Source organism: Crinia signifera, chromosome 1 (genome assembly GCF_055691185.1).
Source record: "Crinia signifera chromosome 1, ASM5569118v1, whole genome shotgun sequence".
NCBI lineage: Eukaryota > Metazoa > Chordata > Amphibia > Anura > Myobatrachidae > Crinia > Crinia signifera.
In genome coordinates, this window is record NC_139217.1 from 40,364,818 (window position 1) to 40,381,319 (window position 16,502).

The following is a 16,502-nucleotide window of genomic DNA, read 5'->3' on the forward strand; positions in this document are numbered from 1 at the left end:
TTATAAAACGTTATTCAATATATAAAAGTGCAGGGTGAACACAGGTAACCTCCATTATATATAAACACATTAGGTCCGCTTCTGGTTTTACTATTAATTGGACGGCGTCCGTCTTCCGGAGTCTGTGCGCTCTTACTTCCGGGATGTAGACGTCATATCATCTTTGTGGAACGCACCGTGCGGGTCACCGCCCGACATCAAGCTTCCTGTCAGATCGCGGCGCATAAGCTTTGGAACGCAAGCTGCCGGCTTGTTCCCAGGAAGTAGTGATTATAAATGCGTTCCACTGCGGATCGTGCGGAGTTAGGTACTGAAAGTCTGTGCCTTCATAACACGGATTGTCTCCACCATAATACAACAGAAACAAGATAAGAGATGGGTCAGTCACTATAAGAAATATACCATTTTATCCTTATAAATATATATATAGTAGCGGGTTTACATACAGATATTATATATAGAGCTCATTGTATACAGACAGATCATATCAAGAAACATTTTAATTCAAAATCTGTATTTAAGCCCCTCATGTTGACCTATAACCATGTAGACCTTGTTCCATGTCGACGTAAAACCACGTCAACCTGTAACCACGTCAACTTTTTCAACACACCCTGTATGTTACCTTGTCATTTGTTTTTTTATAAATAAACGTACTACTACTACTAACCACGTCGACCTTGCTCCATGTCGACCTAAAACCACGTCGACCTAAAACCATGTCGACCTTTCAGCATGTCGACATAGTGTTGTTGACCTAATGTCGACCTAGTTCAGTCGACCAAACGACTGTTTCCCCAGGTCCTGACCTGGGTAGAAAATGACTATGACCTGGGTAGAGGGCAGTCGGTGTAAATGGGTACACTGGGTCATCCGACCCGGCTCCCATTTACATCAATGGGGGACCGCAGCATCCGCAGGTTGGACAGGGGGGCACAGACAGCCTGCGCTGCTGTCTGCTATATTCAGCAGGCAGCAGCAGAGGAGGTGAATGGATGGCGGTGTGAGGCATCCATTCACCTCCAGGTCTATGGCTGGAGGGGTGCACGGGGGCTGGGGGCAGCCCAGCAGCTTACCTTGGTGCTGGGCTGTCCCCAGCACGGCGATCAGTGGTCCCGGCGGGGATCACCGCGGGCCTGGCGCTTGGAGATGATGTCATTACATTTCTCTAAAATGTGCAATGTACAGAACGCTTTAAGGAGCCGCATCCCGCTGTAAGCTCCTCTTCTCCTTTTGACACCCTCCGTGTACTCCCTGGCTAGCAGCTGTACATGTACCAGAGACATGGTATCTTCTACTCTAGTAAGCCAGTATCCCCTAAATGTATCATCAGGGAACCGCTGCAGGAATCTCCGATCCCTGCTGCGATCCCCCTTTCAGCGCCGCCGGCCGCATCCCCATAGGTTTCTATGGGGGATGCGAAGCTGCCCGATGTACCAACATCGGGCAGTCCGGCTTCGCACCCCTGGGCTACCGCCATTCTGAGATGGCGATAGCCCATTGTAGTCTATGCCTACACATCGCACTGCCCGGCTCGGATGAGAGGGCCTATTGGGGAGATATTCAAGGGGAGGGGCTACAGGCTAATTGTAGTAGTAGTACAGAGACCGGTAGCCCCACAGGAAGGGACCCTGAGATATATAAGGGGGCAACCCCAACGTATTCAATATTCAATTATCTACTGTGTTTACCACGCAGGGCTATTCAATTATTAGTCAATTTCCCCTGTGTGTAAAACCATAGATTCTGCGGGCTAATACTGTGGAGAACAATCTATGTTAAGTGCACCACCTAGGTCAGGGTTAGAGAACCTTTGGCCCCAGCTGTTGTTGGACTACACATCCCAGCATTCCCTGCAACAGTTTTATCATGGCCAAATAGCAAATTGTAGCAGGGCATGCTGGGATGTGTAGTCCAACAACAGCTGGAGGGCCAAAGGTTCCCCATCTCTGACCTACGACTTTGCTCTGTTTCTGGACTTCCCTCTTAACGAATGATTGCTATTACCTGTTCTAAACAGGTAAATGGGCAAGAAAGGTGTTTCCACACAGGTAATAACAATCAAACATTAAGAGGGAAGTCCAGAAACAGAGCATTGTGTCCCTCCTGGAAAGGGTCATGTTGGGAGGTATGGTACACTAACTCAAACCATAAATAACTGTCTTTTTTACACAAAGTGAGCCGCAGAGCCGTCCAAAGGATCTAAATCTTTTCACTGACCGACCCGGGGCGACCCGGGTCCGCTCAGTGACCCGTTTTGCCCATCTCTAATTTGGATGCTGAGGGGGGTGTGACTGTGCTGGGGAGAAGTTAGGGTGACTCAGCATAGGGATAACAATCCCCCCCTACACCCCACTTCCGCCCCCCGGCCAGCCCCCCTCACACCTCCTCCCCCGGGCTCCAGGTCACTCACAGACAGTGACACGAACACGTGCTGGCGGCGCGGGTGCGCGCACGCGGGGACGGCGGCGGCGGCGCGCACGGAGAGCAGGACTCAGCTCAGAGAAGGGGGCGGAGAGAGCGGACGGTGAGGCCTGTGCTGTGCGTGTGAGTGAGCTCGGTGCTACTACTGCTGCGAGGACACCGGCGGACGGTGCATACATCCGAAGGCAGGAGAAGGCGGCTCCCGGGAGCAGGTAACCGGAGGGGAGAGCCGAGGCCGGAGCCCGGACTGATCGGGGGAGGAGGTGGGGGTGTAATGGCGGCAGGCAGCTGGGTATGAGAGCGTGTGGCCGGATGCTGGGGAGGGGTAACTAGATGTCCCCCCTGCGGGCAGTCAGGACTGGAGTCTGCACCTACCGCCGCCATGAAGCTACGGGGGAGGCAGCAGATGGGTCACAGCGTAGTGTAGAGGGAGGAGTGGCACTACATGGCCCAGCATGCCTACACTGGGTGGGTATTGCTGTCCTCAGCCCGGTGACACGCTGTATAATTATATATAATTACACACTAATTGTTATTATAAATCACCCAGAGCACTGGCAGGTCATTATCCTATTATCCATTACACACAGCGCTGATTGCTGCTGTTATTATATATCACCCAGAGCACTCATACCGTACAATATTAATATTAATACATTGTTATTAGTAATTGGACTATATTTGCATGATAGCATTATACTGTAAATCCCGCACAGCTGCTATACTATATACCACAGGTTCTCAAACTCGGTCCTCATATTTTTGCCAGTCAAAAGTGAAATAATTAGCTCCACCCGTGGATCTTTAAAAATGTCAGTCAGTAATGAATGCACCTGCCGGGTGACCTGGAACTGTATGGGGTCCTGAGGATTGAGTTTGAGAACCCTCTGCTAGATACAGCTAGCTGTAATGTTTAGCAGCCTCCCATGGGTAAGGCCGGGTCCAGCCGTAGGGATCTATTGGGTGCCGATGTCCCATGGAATACAGGATATTTCCTTGTAAGTGTGTGAGCCTGGATATAGGTCCCGGCATCTCCCAGGATGCATAGCGCTTTATCCATGTCTGTGCAGATGGGTCTAGATTAGAGACAAACATGGCGTTCCATGTGAGAAATGGCATGCAATTACTCCATAAGCCAGGGCTGGGCAATTGTGGCCCTCCAGATGTTGAGCTACACATCCCAGCATGCCTTGCATCAGTTTCAGCATGGCCACATAGCAAAACTAATGCAAAGCATCCTGGGATGTGTAGTTCATCAACATCTGGAGGGCCGCAATTGCCCAGCCCTGCCATAAGCGAACGATAATGATACATCCCCTCACATGCTGCAGGGGAAATCATTCGATGGTCGCCGACCATCGAATGATTTTTTCTGCCTTTGCAAATATGTCAGTCTCAACTGACACATTTGTGGCCACCGGGACGAAGACAGGGCGGGGGGGCGGACGTCATGGTGCCCACATAACCATGGGGACACCTATAAAACGCTGTTTGTTCCCATGGCTTAGTGCCACCCATGGCCCTCCCTCCTCTCTGCCAACTGCCTGGCAACTCGCCGCGGCTGTTCTGTTGGGGTTTGCACATGCGCAGAAATCCCGACCATCACCTACGCGTGATTCAGAATCGTCCCCAATGAATATCGCGCAATGTCATCTGGTCATTGCTTAGAATTGTCAGATTTGACTGCGTGTTCAGATGACTGGGATCCGTTAACTAGCGGTGGGAACACGCATAGCTGATATTGATAGATGCAACGGGTGAAATTTTATAGGATAAGAGATTTGGTAAGAAATCTCCAGGTGTTTTTTTTTTTTTAAAGCGGCAATCATTTACACTGCAGAATCAAACAAATTGCTGCTTAAAAACAAAGAAACTGGAGATTTCTTACCAAATCTCTCACTTTCTGAATCTCTCCTCCGATTAAATTCACGCAATGTGTACACGCAAGACGGTGTTCACAAAAATATTGTGTATATTGTTAAGAAATGTTATAGTGTGTACCAGCTTAATTATTACACTTGCCTCAGTAAGAGTAAACATACCTAGAAAAGAGGGACATTGATGACCATACCACTTTTGTAGAGCTGTATGCGCTTAGTTTTTAGTAATGGCACCCTTCAGTATTTGCAGAACTGTCCTGTAGATTGCAGACACGTTCTGTTGTATAGCCCAATGAGAGAATGTCGGGGTACACTGGAGAGGGTAGGGATAGGTATATAGAGTATCAGCATTTTGCATCCAATGACAGGAGTCAATGGCGTTAGTTCTCGCCCTTTCCACTTTGCACCTTTATGGCTTCTGCAATGGGCATATGCTGTCGTCCCCAACCATTGATGGGAAGAATGACCTGCCAGCTGACTTCATCATCACTGACCATCCTTAGGACAGGTGGGTGTGATGGGAGGGGGGTGTTTTTGTCGTGTCGGACAAACCTCTGTGAATGTCGCTGGTTCTGTGCGTATGTGAAGATTTATACTTACACGGGCTGATTGGACATATGCACCTCCACATTTTGTCCGTGTGGCGAATCTCATCTCGCACGTATTTTCTTAACCCTAACCCTGTTTTATTGGCTTTGTTTCCCAAATAAACAACTGTTTGAACAAATAGGGAAACAAACAAAATACTTCTGACTTTTAGGCAAGTTTACTTAGGTAGTCTGCTCTTATGGAAGTGGCGACCCTTAGCTTTGACGAGCACTTTGAATATCCTTGGCATCCTTTTCCAGCTTTTGGCTATCCATTCGACTCCATCCGCTTGAAAGAGCCTCCCAGCGGCCCTCAGTGTAGGTCGGCATCTATTTTCGGGCTTCTCTGTCTAGTTCTTCCCACAAAAGCTCAATGTGTGAAACATCTGGTGGTTGAGGTGGCCATTTCCATTTTTTGTTATGACTTGAGCGTCTTCTTTTTTTTTGCAAATAATTAGTACACAACTTGGACGTATGTTGTTGAAAAACGAAGTTCTGACCCACAAGTCCCCTTCTGGAGGGAAACGCATGGCGCACTAATAGAAGGTGTTGTGGTACACCTTTTGATCCATTGGTCCATTGATTCTGACTAAGTCACCAACTTGGTTGCCCGCGAAACATCCTTTCACGTTTCCTTTTCCATACTTAACTTTTTTTTGGTACTCTATTCATACACAAGTAGCATGCTTCTTTTCTATTTCAGGGGGCTGTGATCAGACTTTTGACAAGTACTGTACATGTCCGCCTTGGCTTAAGCCCATGATATTTAGGTTAGGTCTTCTCTGGAGATCAGATCCGTAGTACCCTCATTAGCCATTAATTGGAAAATATCATTTTCAAGGCCAGCATGTTTCTCGATATTTAGTGAAAAGACTTCCTTTTAAGTGTCCCCGGGTGTAATATTACATACCGTAGATGCATTGGAGGAGTGTTTATTCACAGAGAATACTGATCTATGTCCAGTGAAAGAATCTGGTCTCGGACCACCTGGTGGGCCGAAATCTAGCTGACATGTGCCGGTAGTTGATTGGCCTGTTTTTAATCTCAATCTTTAACCCATTTATAGCCACAGTAAGTGACTGAAACAATACATAAAACCCATCGATTCAAATGCTGATATTTTATTTATATGAAAACTTAAATGTAAAATATGGACTGTCTTCTGGAAATGAGGATTTCTGGCCCCTTTGGTGGCATTTTGTTTGATGGAGATCAAGCAGTGTAAACTTTAGTGATATTGATGTTGTCACTTGACTAGTGCAAATGTACAAAATGGGCTCTGCACAGGACTGGGAAAACTGTAAGCGATTAAGGAAAAGGTGGTGGTGGTGTATGTGTGTGTGGGGGGGGGGGGGGTATAAGCATCTCCAATGTCAGTCTTTCTGGGTTCTATAGTGGCTTGACACTGAAGAAGAATCTGATTCTTATGCTGACAGCCGCAGATGGTGTTGTGGAATGCTACAAATTAAGTAACATTTCTGTATATTTGGATGAAGGAATTTGTAACCTTAAACAAGATGAAATCGATGTGTTTATATAACCATTGTTTTGTATACAAGTATATTTTATTTAGTGCTGCCATGTTTTCTTATGTAAAAGTTTAATATGAATGCAGTACATAGTAATGTTGTTGCATGAAGTATCTTATCATTGTATGTTCCAGGTCTGTGCGGTTATTAAGCGCTTGTCTTTAAAGGCCCCCATACACTTAAGCGATTTGGGCAAATTTCACCCGACTCCCGATGGATTGGGTGAAATCGTAAAAAATCTTTGACATCTGATCTAATAGCGAGGTCTCATGCGCACCTGGAGGTTGGACCTGCTTGCATGGTTCATTGCAAAAGGATTGCATGCTATATATGAGGAGGGGGGGAAGGGGGCAAATGCAAATGGCCATACACTGCAGCAAGAAATTGCAGTAGTGTATGGTCTCCTTTAGAAGTAGAGGGGCCTCTGAATAGTCTCACTGTGGACTATAGGCCAATTCAATTAGGAACAAATGAATCCTGCTAGCTGTTCTCAATGCAAATGCACTGTACAGTACCTTAGGGGTAAAGAACTATGTCTTGCCTAGGCCATGCTAGAAGAGGTGGCGACAAGATGTATTCACGAATGAAAACAATGTTGTAGATACCAGCACCGATATGTCATTTTCCACTCTTCTCCTCATTCATACATTGGTCTGTATTCAATGTAACCGGCGAGGGGGGTTAAACGGCGGGGATCGCCGAAAACAAGCGATCCTCACGGTTTAACCCCCACGCCGGCCGCTCACCCTGTTCTACATTCCGGGGGACACTGTCACAGGACAGCGAGCATTCCCCCAAACAGCGAGGCTCATGGCTAATGCAGGGAGCCTGCAGCATTTAGCCGGGAGTTTCGCGGTTTTAGCGGTCGCACACGCCGTTTCCCCCTCACTCCAGAAACTGAGGGGGAAACGGTGTGTGCAGGGGGTGGGTAGGTTGAACACTGATCCTGCTCGCTGTCACAGCTCACAAAAACTATTGAATTCACCCCATAGGCAGAAGCAGTATGGGTGCAGATAAGGGTTCTTCTCCCGGTACTTATGTATTATCTGGACTCTCATGTTAAATGCACCCCATTTTTTCATACCCCTACTATCCAACTACGCATGGAGTTGATTTTATATAGTGTGGCGAGTGCAGCGAGCCACCGTGCCCGAAGCGTGGTGAGCCCCGCGAGGGGACACGGTCTCAAAAGAAAACCGGGAGCCCAGATATTACATAAGTACCCTTCTCCCATATACTAATATATAATACATCTTATAGAATACATCTTATAGAATACATCTTATAGAATACATCTTATAGAATACATCTACCCCTGAATGTCACATGATGTGGGTTTGTGCATTTCCACTATAGCCTGCTTTCCCAAACTAGCCTATAAGTGAATTGACCACTGTGAATAATAGCATTAATACAATCTCCATTGGCTTATTTATATACAGTGGTGACAACTAGACTTTACATTGTAGCTATCCAGAGAATCCAATGTCTAGGGCTGTAATTTGCAACACTGTATTATGGTGCATTACAGAAAGGTGAGACATAACATTCATTGCACGGAACATTCAGCTGCTCGCACATGTGAGGTCAATTACCTGTGTTTGTCATCGTGCTGGAGAGAACGTGAGCATTAATCTTTCCATACGGTGAAATGATCCCTGTTTAGGTTCTTTCCCAAACTTACAAGGTAAACAAGTGGCTTCCTCACCTTTCGGTAATCCAATCACCTCTGCTAGATAACAGTGGTAGGGTGTGTCATTCTAAACACCCTTTGTGGCTGAAAGAGGGGTGTAACCCTCCTGTCACATTTGGTGGTGATCAGCCGCTGTTCCTGACGTCCATCCCCAAACCATGGTTTGTTTGTACACACTAGAGGATATTTATATAAAAACAATCAATATTGTAAATGATGAACGCTGCCCTGTATTGTTAATGACCCCTCCTGTCTGCTGAACATGCAGGTGAATTTGGCTATATAGAGGGTCTTTGGGATGTCCTTAAACAATGTTGTTTACCGATATCGTTTATGGTGTGTACACACGGTGAGATATGCCGTGAGATGCGAGTCCCGATGTGATCGTATCGGGACTCACACGGCACGGCATGCATGCAGAGGCACAATTTTGACCATATAGTGCAGATCTGCACTATATAGTCAATGCAGCCAAGACTTTCTGCCTTGCGATACGTGAATGCGCGTTGGGATCGCAAGCAGATTGCAAGGGTTAAAACTCTTCTTTATTATATCGGTCGCGATCACCAAGTGTGTCTCAGATTGAGCTGCATGTACAGATGTCAGAGGACATTGCTAAGAACCCACGGGCGTGCGCATCATTAACGATATAGAGCCCATACACTGGACGATAGACAGGATAATGTGGTTATGACTGGCTATTATAGTACATATCGTATAAAGAATAGTATAATGTGTGTGCAGCATAAAGCCCTAGACACTAGGCTTTTTGAGCGCTATTGTTTACAATATTGCCTAGTGCAGCGGTTCTCAAACTGTTTGTCCCGACCTTCTTAGCATGGGGTCGCAACTCCATGTTGCTGACCATCAGGCTGATGAGTTTCTCTCTCCTCCCATCATGTTGTGCCCCCACAATGCTGCCATGTATGTGCTGCCTGCTGACTACACCTGTGATGTGATGGGTTATGGTATATTAGACTCCTCCCATCACTGTGTGCCTCCACAATGCTGCCATGTATGTGCTGTCTGCTGACTACACATGTGATGTGATGGGTTATGGTATATTAGACTCCTCCCATCACTCTGTGCCCCCACAATGCTGCCATGTATGTGCTGTCTGCTAACTACACATGTGTGATGTGATGGGTTATGGTATATTAGACTCCACCCATCACTCTGTGCCTCCACAATGCTGCCATGTATGTGCTGTCTGCTGACCACACATGTGATGGGTTATGGTATATCAGACTCCTCCCATCACTCTGTGCCTCCACAATGCTGCTATGTATTTGCTGAACTGCTGACTACACGTGTGATGTGATGGGTTATGGTATATTAGACTCCTCCCATCACTCTGTGCCTCCACAATGCTGCCATGTATGTGCTGTCTGCTGACTACACATGTGATGTGATGGGTTATGGTATATTAGACTCCTCCCATCACTCTGTGCCCCCACAATGCTGCCATGTATGTGCTGTCTGCTAACTACACATGTGTGATGTGATGGGTTATGGTATATTAGACTCCACCCATCACTCTGTGCCTCCACAATGCTGCCATGTATGTGCTGTCTGCTGACCACACATGTGATGGGTTATGGTATATCAGACTCCTCCCATCACTCTGTGCCTCCACAATGCTGCTATGTATTTGCTGAACTGCTGACTACACGTGTGATGTGATGGGTTATGGTATATTAGACTCCTCCCATCACTCTGTGCCTCCACAATGCTGCCATGTATGTGCTGTCTGCTGACTACACATGTGATCTGATGGGTTATGGTATATTAGACTCCTCCCATCAGTCTGTTCCTCCACAATGCTGCCATGTATGTGCTGTCTGCTGATCACACGTGTGATGTGATGGGTTATGGTATATTAGACTCCTCCCATCATGTTGTGCCTCCACAATTCTGCCATGTATGTGCTGTCTGCTGACTTCACATGTGATGTTATGACCTTGTGCAGTCACGTGCTGGGGTCCTGTCATTCTTATTGTCTGATGGGGTCCCAGAGCAAAAGAGTTTGAGGACCTCTGGCCTAGTGTATGCTCCTTATTAACAGTGCACCCTCCCGTGGATCATTATCAACCCCCTCTCTCATCCTACATGTTCAGAAGAGGGAGGTCCTAGTTAATGCTGTTGCCCCCCCCTTGCCGATGCTGGGTCCCTGCCACCAGATACCTGTGTCGGCGGAGAATAACTAGTTTGTAGGGGCCTACACATGGGGCGACTTCAGCCCTGTGTGTTGAGCGACGTACTTCAGCACAGATCGCACCAGGTAGGTAGGTAGACCATGCATGCACGGTCTATCTGAGCTGGTGACACACGGGGACACACAAAGCCATCGCTATAGGGTGTACGCATGAAGCGATCCGTGCTTGCATTCTAAAGCGATTTAGCCAGATTGCATAGAAGACCAGCGCTACGTGTGTAGGCCGCAGAATGTTTTGGCATGATGTATATAACCTATTTATCTTATATTAAAGTGACGGTTGATATATCACTGTGTCTGCATGTGATGTATATGTGCTGCTTTCAGTAGTAATTGATATGATCAGTTATGTGGGGCACTTTCTGAAGATCAGAGCGTCAGCCCTGTGGCCCAGGCCTGCCAGCAGCAGTCACCGTGAGGAGTGAGAGCAGGGGGGAGGTGAGCGGCGCGCGCACAGTGTTGGTAAGGCGGGAGCGCGCACGCTCGGGCGGCGGTGGCGCGCACGGAGAGGAGGAGAAGGGGGCGGGTTTGCAGTTGGTGAGGCCTGTGCGCTGTGCTGTGTATACGGGCCCGGTGCTGCTGCTGCTGAGAAGATACTCCGGCGGGCGGCGCATACATCCGAGGACCGGAGAAAGCGGCTCCCGGGAGCAGGTAACCGGAGGGGAGAGCCCGGAGTGCGGTTGTATTAGGGCGGCGGGTGTAGGCGCAGGCCTGGGTCGCCGTTATCCCCTGAGGCGGTCCGGGTGCACCGGGGAGACGGCAGCTGGAGAGGGAACAGGCTTTAAGTGTGGCACTACATGGCCCAGCATGGCTTTCCTACCACCCGTGGCAGACATCCGGGTTCCTGCCGTGTGGGCCCAGCCATCACCACCACACTGCGTGCTCCCATGCAGGGGGGGTAGGGGGGTGTCCTGCTCTATCTATTCTGTGGAGACACTGATCCCTTCACCCCACCCCCCTCCTTACGTTTTTCTGAACGCCTATCCAAAACATGTCTGTGCATCTAGCAGGCCTCTACATTCTCAGCGTGGAGACTGAAGAGAAACCACCAGGGTCACTTCATATAATGTACCACCATGGTTTCTTATGGCTGCTGTTCTAGTCTCTTGTGAATCCCCTTCATTTCATCCTGGGTCTTGGTGCCCTTCATTGTGTGGCATCTTGCCCCATACAGCGGCTTGAGAGGTTTGCAGACCGACCAGGAAAGGGGTCTGACCTCCACTGGGCACAGGAGGGGAGTGTTTGGGCATTGCTGGGAGTAATAATTGCTCAGCAGAGAAAATACATCATGCAGATAATACCCTTTATGAGATAAAAAAAAGAAAGTTCGATCTGGGATTTTGGAAACTGGTTCCACCCGTATTGTGCCCAGCTCACACCCCTTCACACCAGTTGCTGGACCTTCCCAGGTCCATCTGTCTTCACAGTGGATGCTTGAAGATGTTGACTCCAGTGTTATTGTATTGGTAATATGGGCAAGCACGCTGGTCATTGTGACATGGGTCAGTTCTGTGTCCAACCCTGGTGTCAGCTTGACCTTGGTTATTTCTCCTTGCACCTTTTAAACTGAGTCGGCACCTGGCAATAACCCGTGTTGGTGTCTAGATCTAGTCTTCCGGTCTCTGCCAAGGTTTAGATCTGTATAGTTAACTTCTGAATAGGACAGATGCTGTTTCGAGGCCCCATAAATTTCAGCTCTTGTTCTGATACGCGTGGGGGGGGGGGGGGGGTCTCTTTTTTTTTTTTTTTTTGTATACCAATCTCTTAGGCCAGAATCTGTAAATCTGTCATTGGCCTTTTGTAGCATAGACCTGCCTCCAGATTTGCGGCTTCTCTAGCGGAATGAGCGGCATCACCCCTTTTTGTTTCCCGCCTGTGTGAGCGATTGGTCGGCTTTGTCTGTACCACTTGCAGAGATGTACCAGACTGAAATGAAGGAATATCTTTAGAACACCATTGCACCACCTTCTTTTCCCACATGAAATAATTGTTTACAGTAAGAGTCAGGAATCCAATATATCTGTTCTGTGCAAATGAAGACCACAAGAAGAGCGTGAAGTCCTTTTCTAATTTGTTAAAACCTGTTGTGTTTTATAATATGTTAAATTCCTCTAAGCACGTCTTGATGGTTAACAAGTGCATTTTTATGAGAATTTCTCCCCCTTCCATTTCGGTCAAAGCTGGTTAAACCTTGATCCGTTGTATAACGTTTAACAACTTGCTGCTGGCAAAGTTTACATGTGTGCTCTGTTATTCCTTCAAGTATTACCATCAATGGTTGTGCCCACTGTATGAAGACTGAAAATATGAAAATCTAATATCTGTGTTTTAAATTTCAGCTTTGTGTTGTTCTTGGAAAATTGCGCTCCAGTTGTGAATACCTTGAACTGTGGCATTACTAGCCCTATCCTGTTGAGCCTTCCTCATTTACAGCTTGCACAGATTAAGACCCAGTTGGCTCTTCATCATTTGACTTCGGTCAGCTCGAACAGTACGTCCCCTATTTATGCTTTGTTAAATCAGGCTTTGTTGAAAATAAGCACTACTCAAGCCATGTTTAACCGTGGAGGATTCCCCGGTCAAAGACCAATGGGCCACTCTATGATGAATCAGCCTGGCGTGAACCATCTCGGAATGAATATGCCGGCTATGAATATGCCAGGCATGAACATGGGTGGTATGAACATGCCTGCCATGAACCAGCCAAATCTGAATCTATCGGGCATGAACCATCCAGGCATGAATCACTCTGGAATGAACTCTGGCATGAACCACCCACGAATGAGCCATCCTGGAATAAATCGTCCTAACGTGGCCTTCTCTGGGATGAACCAATCCGGAATGAACCAATCCAGCATGAATCAACCTGGCCTGAACCAATCCGGCATGAATCAGCCCGGCATGAACCAATCCGGCTTGAATCAGCCCGGTATGAACCAATCCGGCATGAATCAACCTGGCATGAACCAATCCGGCATGAATCAACCTGGCATGAACCAATCCGGCATGAATCAACCTGGCATGAACCAGCCCTCAATGGGTTTAAATCTAATGAACCTCCCCGGTATGAATCAAGGTGGAATGAATCAAGGAGGAATGGGCTTCCGTCCCGAGGTGAAAAGTCAAGGGTTTGGCATGCGGCCAATGGGCAATCCTGGATCATTTGGTGGAGGGAATCCAGAACCAATGGGAATGAAAGGCATGCCGGTCAGATCGCCAATGCAGCCACCTCCGAGAGACACATGGGTCCTCAAGCAATGCCACAACGATTTCCTGGGCCCAATGTTCCCTCGCGTCAAGTTCAACCTATAATGCAATCCCAAAGTCAAGAAATTCCTTCGATAGTGAACCGGATGTTGACCCATTCTTCAGATCATCTGATTACAAAGCCTAAAACCCCTGTACAGGAACCTGCTCGGCTAGCAAAGGACAAAGCGTGGGATGCTGCACTCAGTTTGTTTGGAAATTTGGGTCAAGGCGTTGGAATGAAATCCAGCCCCATTTCAACACTGGAGCAAATGAATAATCCACAGAACCGCTATACAAATGAAAGTGCTTCAAGTATATTAGAAAGCTTCGGATTGTCAAATGAAGACCTCGAGGAGCTCAGCCGGTATCCCGACGATCAACTGACTCCAGGAAATATGCCAAGTATTTTGAGAGACATACGTTTACGTAAGATGGGACGCCCTGGATCCACACCTGATCAGGGCGGTGGAAGAAGACCCGGAAATGAAAAGGTGCCAAGTAAAGTCATTGACTATGGACATTCAAGCAAATTTGCGTATAATGACCGCCCTGTCTCTGAGCGGCCCTATGACACCCCAAAATCAAAGCCAGCCTCCAAAGCACCTGCAGCTTCCACTAATAAGAAGCCTGAGAAAACCCCAGAAAATTCAATGGATAACAAAATCCCGACCATTTCCGGCAGCCGTAAGCCCACGTGGCAGCCTTCGAAGCCCGACCGATCCCACAACAAAACATTAGTTGGTGAACCGACTATTGTGACCACCAGTGACATTAATGTCTCACAAGTTGAGAGTCCAGTGGTCAGCATTAAGACTGATGCTCCTGTTCTGCCCGAAGTGACCACTCCCGTTCATACAGAAATGAAGCATGAGGTCCCGTTGGCGACCAGAGTCAGTAACATCAACTACCAGCTTCCCCCCGAGACTCCCCCTGCTGGGAAGGGAAGCTGGATCCCAGTCATGTCTCAGGATGAAGCTCAGAAGCCGAAGAAACTGCCCACTCCTTCTATGATGAACGATTACTTTGCCGCCTCCCCACGGATATTTCCTCATATCTGTTCTCTGTGTAACGTAGAATGTAGACACTTAAAGGTGAGTGGTTTCATGTTTGTTTGTACTTTCTATTGTATACATGCTCTAGACCATCTCCACTGCTATGTTTAACATGGAAAGTTTTTTTTTTTGTTGAGGACACAAAGACTGTGAAGGCTATAACCATATCTGTGTGGGTTTGTGTTAAATTGGTTTTGTATTTGGCTTCTCCCATTTATGCCTTAAAGCAAATTGATGGGATAGGACTTATTCTCTACATCCAGAAAAGCATTATCTATGGTTTATCATTAACGAATTCAGGCATACAGCATTTAGTGATGGGGGATTTGTATTGTCCATTTTGAATATGAAGTGTGTACTGTAATTGGGCTTCATTTGGGAGTTGAAGCTTTCTGTGTCAGGCTTAATAGGGGGGGGGGGGGGCACCAACAATGTCAGGCATAGAATGGGTTTGGGGGTGAGCTACACTGCGTGTGTGACCATGAGGGCTTAATAATGGAAAGGGCTATGACCAGCATTCAGGCTTAACAGTGGGCAGGGTGTAACTGTGTTCAGGCTTACTGTGGATAGATGAGGATGTACTGCTATCAAGCTTTATATGGGATGGGGGGGGGGGGGGGGGGGTACAGACTGGTGTTACCTGTGGGAAAGAGCTGCATTAAGGCTTAATGAAATGTGCGCACTGCGTTCCGGCTCTATGCAAAAGTGTAGTAAATGTTCAGGGTATCTGGTGTCAGGCTACCGATTAAATTAAAGTTGGAATGTTTTTTGTTTTTTTTTAAACTGCGTTCCAAATATAATTTCTCAGAGCACATTCCCTAAAAAAAAAAAAAAAAAGAAAACTGGTTAGAAACACCAAATTAGTCATTGGGGGGAAGGCATTGATACCAATGTGACTGGACCTAGCTGTAGAAGATCGTGTTAAGAAGAAGACTGCAAGCAACATATTTGCACCACGAGCCATTGTGCAGGAAGAAAGCACTGCGAAGAAAGCGCAAGGACTGGCCAGAAGTTCTGATGACGTCTCCTCTGTCATGGTCCAGCGAGGAAGTCCTTGAAACCAACAGTTGCTTGGATGGGACAAGCGGAGAAGACTCTTGTCAAGTCGTCATCATTGTCCTATTGTTTAAATTTTATAGTAATTATTAAAGTGTTCTGCCTTAACTTGGGATTATGTTTATTGGAAAAAAGGTAAGTGTCCCAGGTTTTGAAGAGGTCACTTCCAGCATAAAACATAGATGCTCAGCCAATCAGAGCAGCTTATAAGCTTTCCTATGTTAGAAAGTCTGAACTTGTTACTAAGCTAGTCCCTGCCATTCCTCAAGTGCTCTATGAACAGTCCTGTAGACTTGTACACTGCAAGCGAGTGTCCCTGCTTTCTATTTTCGTTTGTTTTTATTGTAACTAACGCAAGTGATTTCCTCCCCTGGAAAATCCACAACACGATGTGTTTTTAGTAATAGAATGGAGCATTTCAATTGGTCATACAAACTGGTTTGGGGGGGGGGGGGGGGGGAATTGCATTCACTTATTTATTGACTTGGTTGAAAAAGTGGCTTAATCCGTATTCTGAACATAGCTAAAACTTTTCTCTGAAGAGCCTTGTTGCATCGTTTTTTTATTGTTCTGACATCGGCATAGCCTCCTGTTGCTGAGGTGACACTGATCTATGGCTGGCATAACCAACTTTATTTTTCTATCCTCCTCTTGTTCTGTAGGACTGGATTAAACATCAGAATTACCCCTCCCACATTGAGAATTGCCGGAAGCTGAGACAACAGTAAGATGGTCCATTTATACCTTTTTAAGACCACATCCCCGAAACGTGATGAAATGTTGTGTTTTAGAAGCATGACACTTTGGGCCAGATGTA

The 16,502-nt window shown here is 47.0% G+C and overlaps 1 protein-coding gene across 1 annotated transcript in view; it reads left to right on the forward strand.

The window, feature by feature from the left end:
- The first annotated feature begins 2,480 nt into the window (after nt 1–2,480).
- ZNF638 (zinc finger protein 638) overlaps nt 2,481–16,502 on the forward strand; it is a 31,107-nt gene continuing 17,085 nt past the window's right edge. Inside the window, 4 exon segments of the mRNA XM_083186021.1 lie at nt 2,481–2,636; nt 12,668–13,551; nt 13,554–14,668; nt 16,348–16,410. Coding sequence (XP_083042147.1) covers nt 12,882–13,551; nt 13,554–14,668; nt 16,348–16,410 — 1,848 coding nt within the window. The 5' untranslated portion in view covers nt 2,481–2,636; nt 12,668–12,881.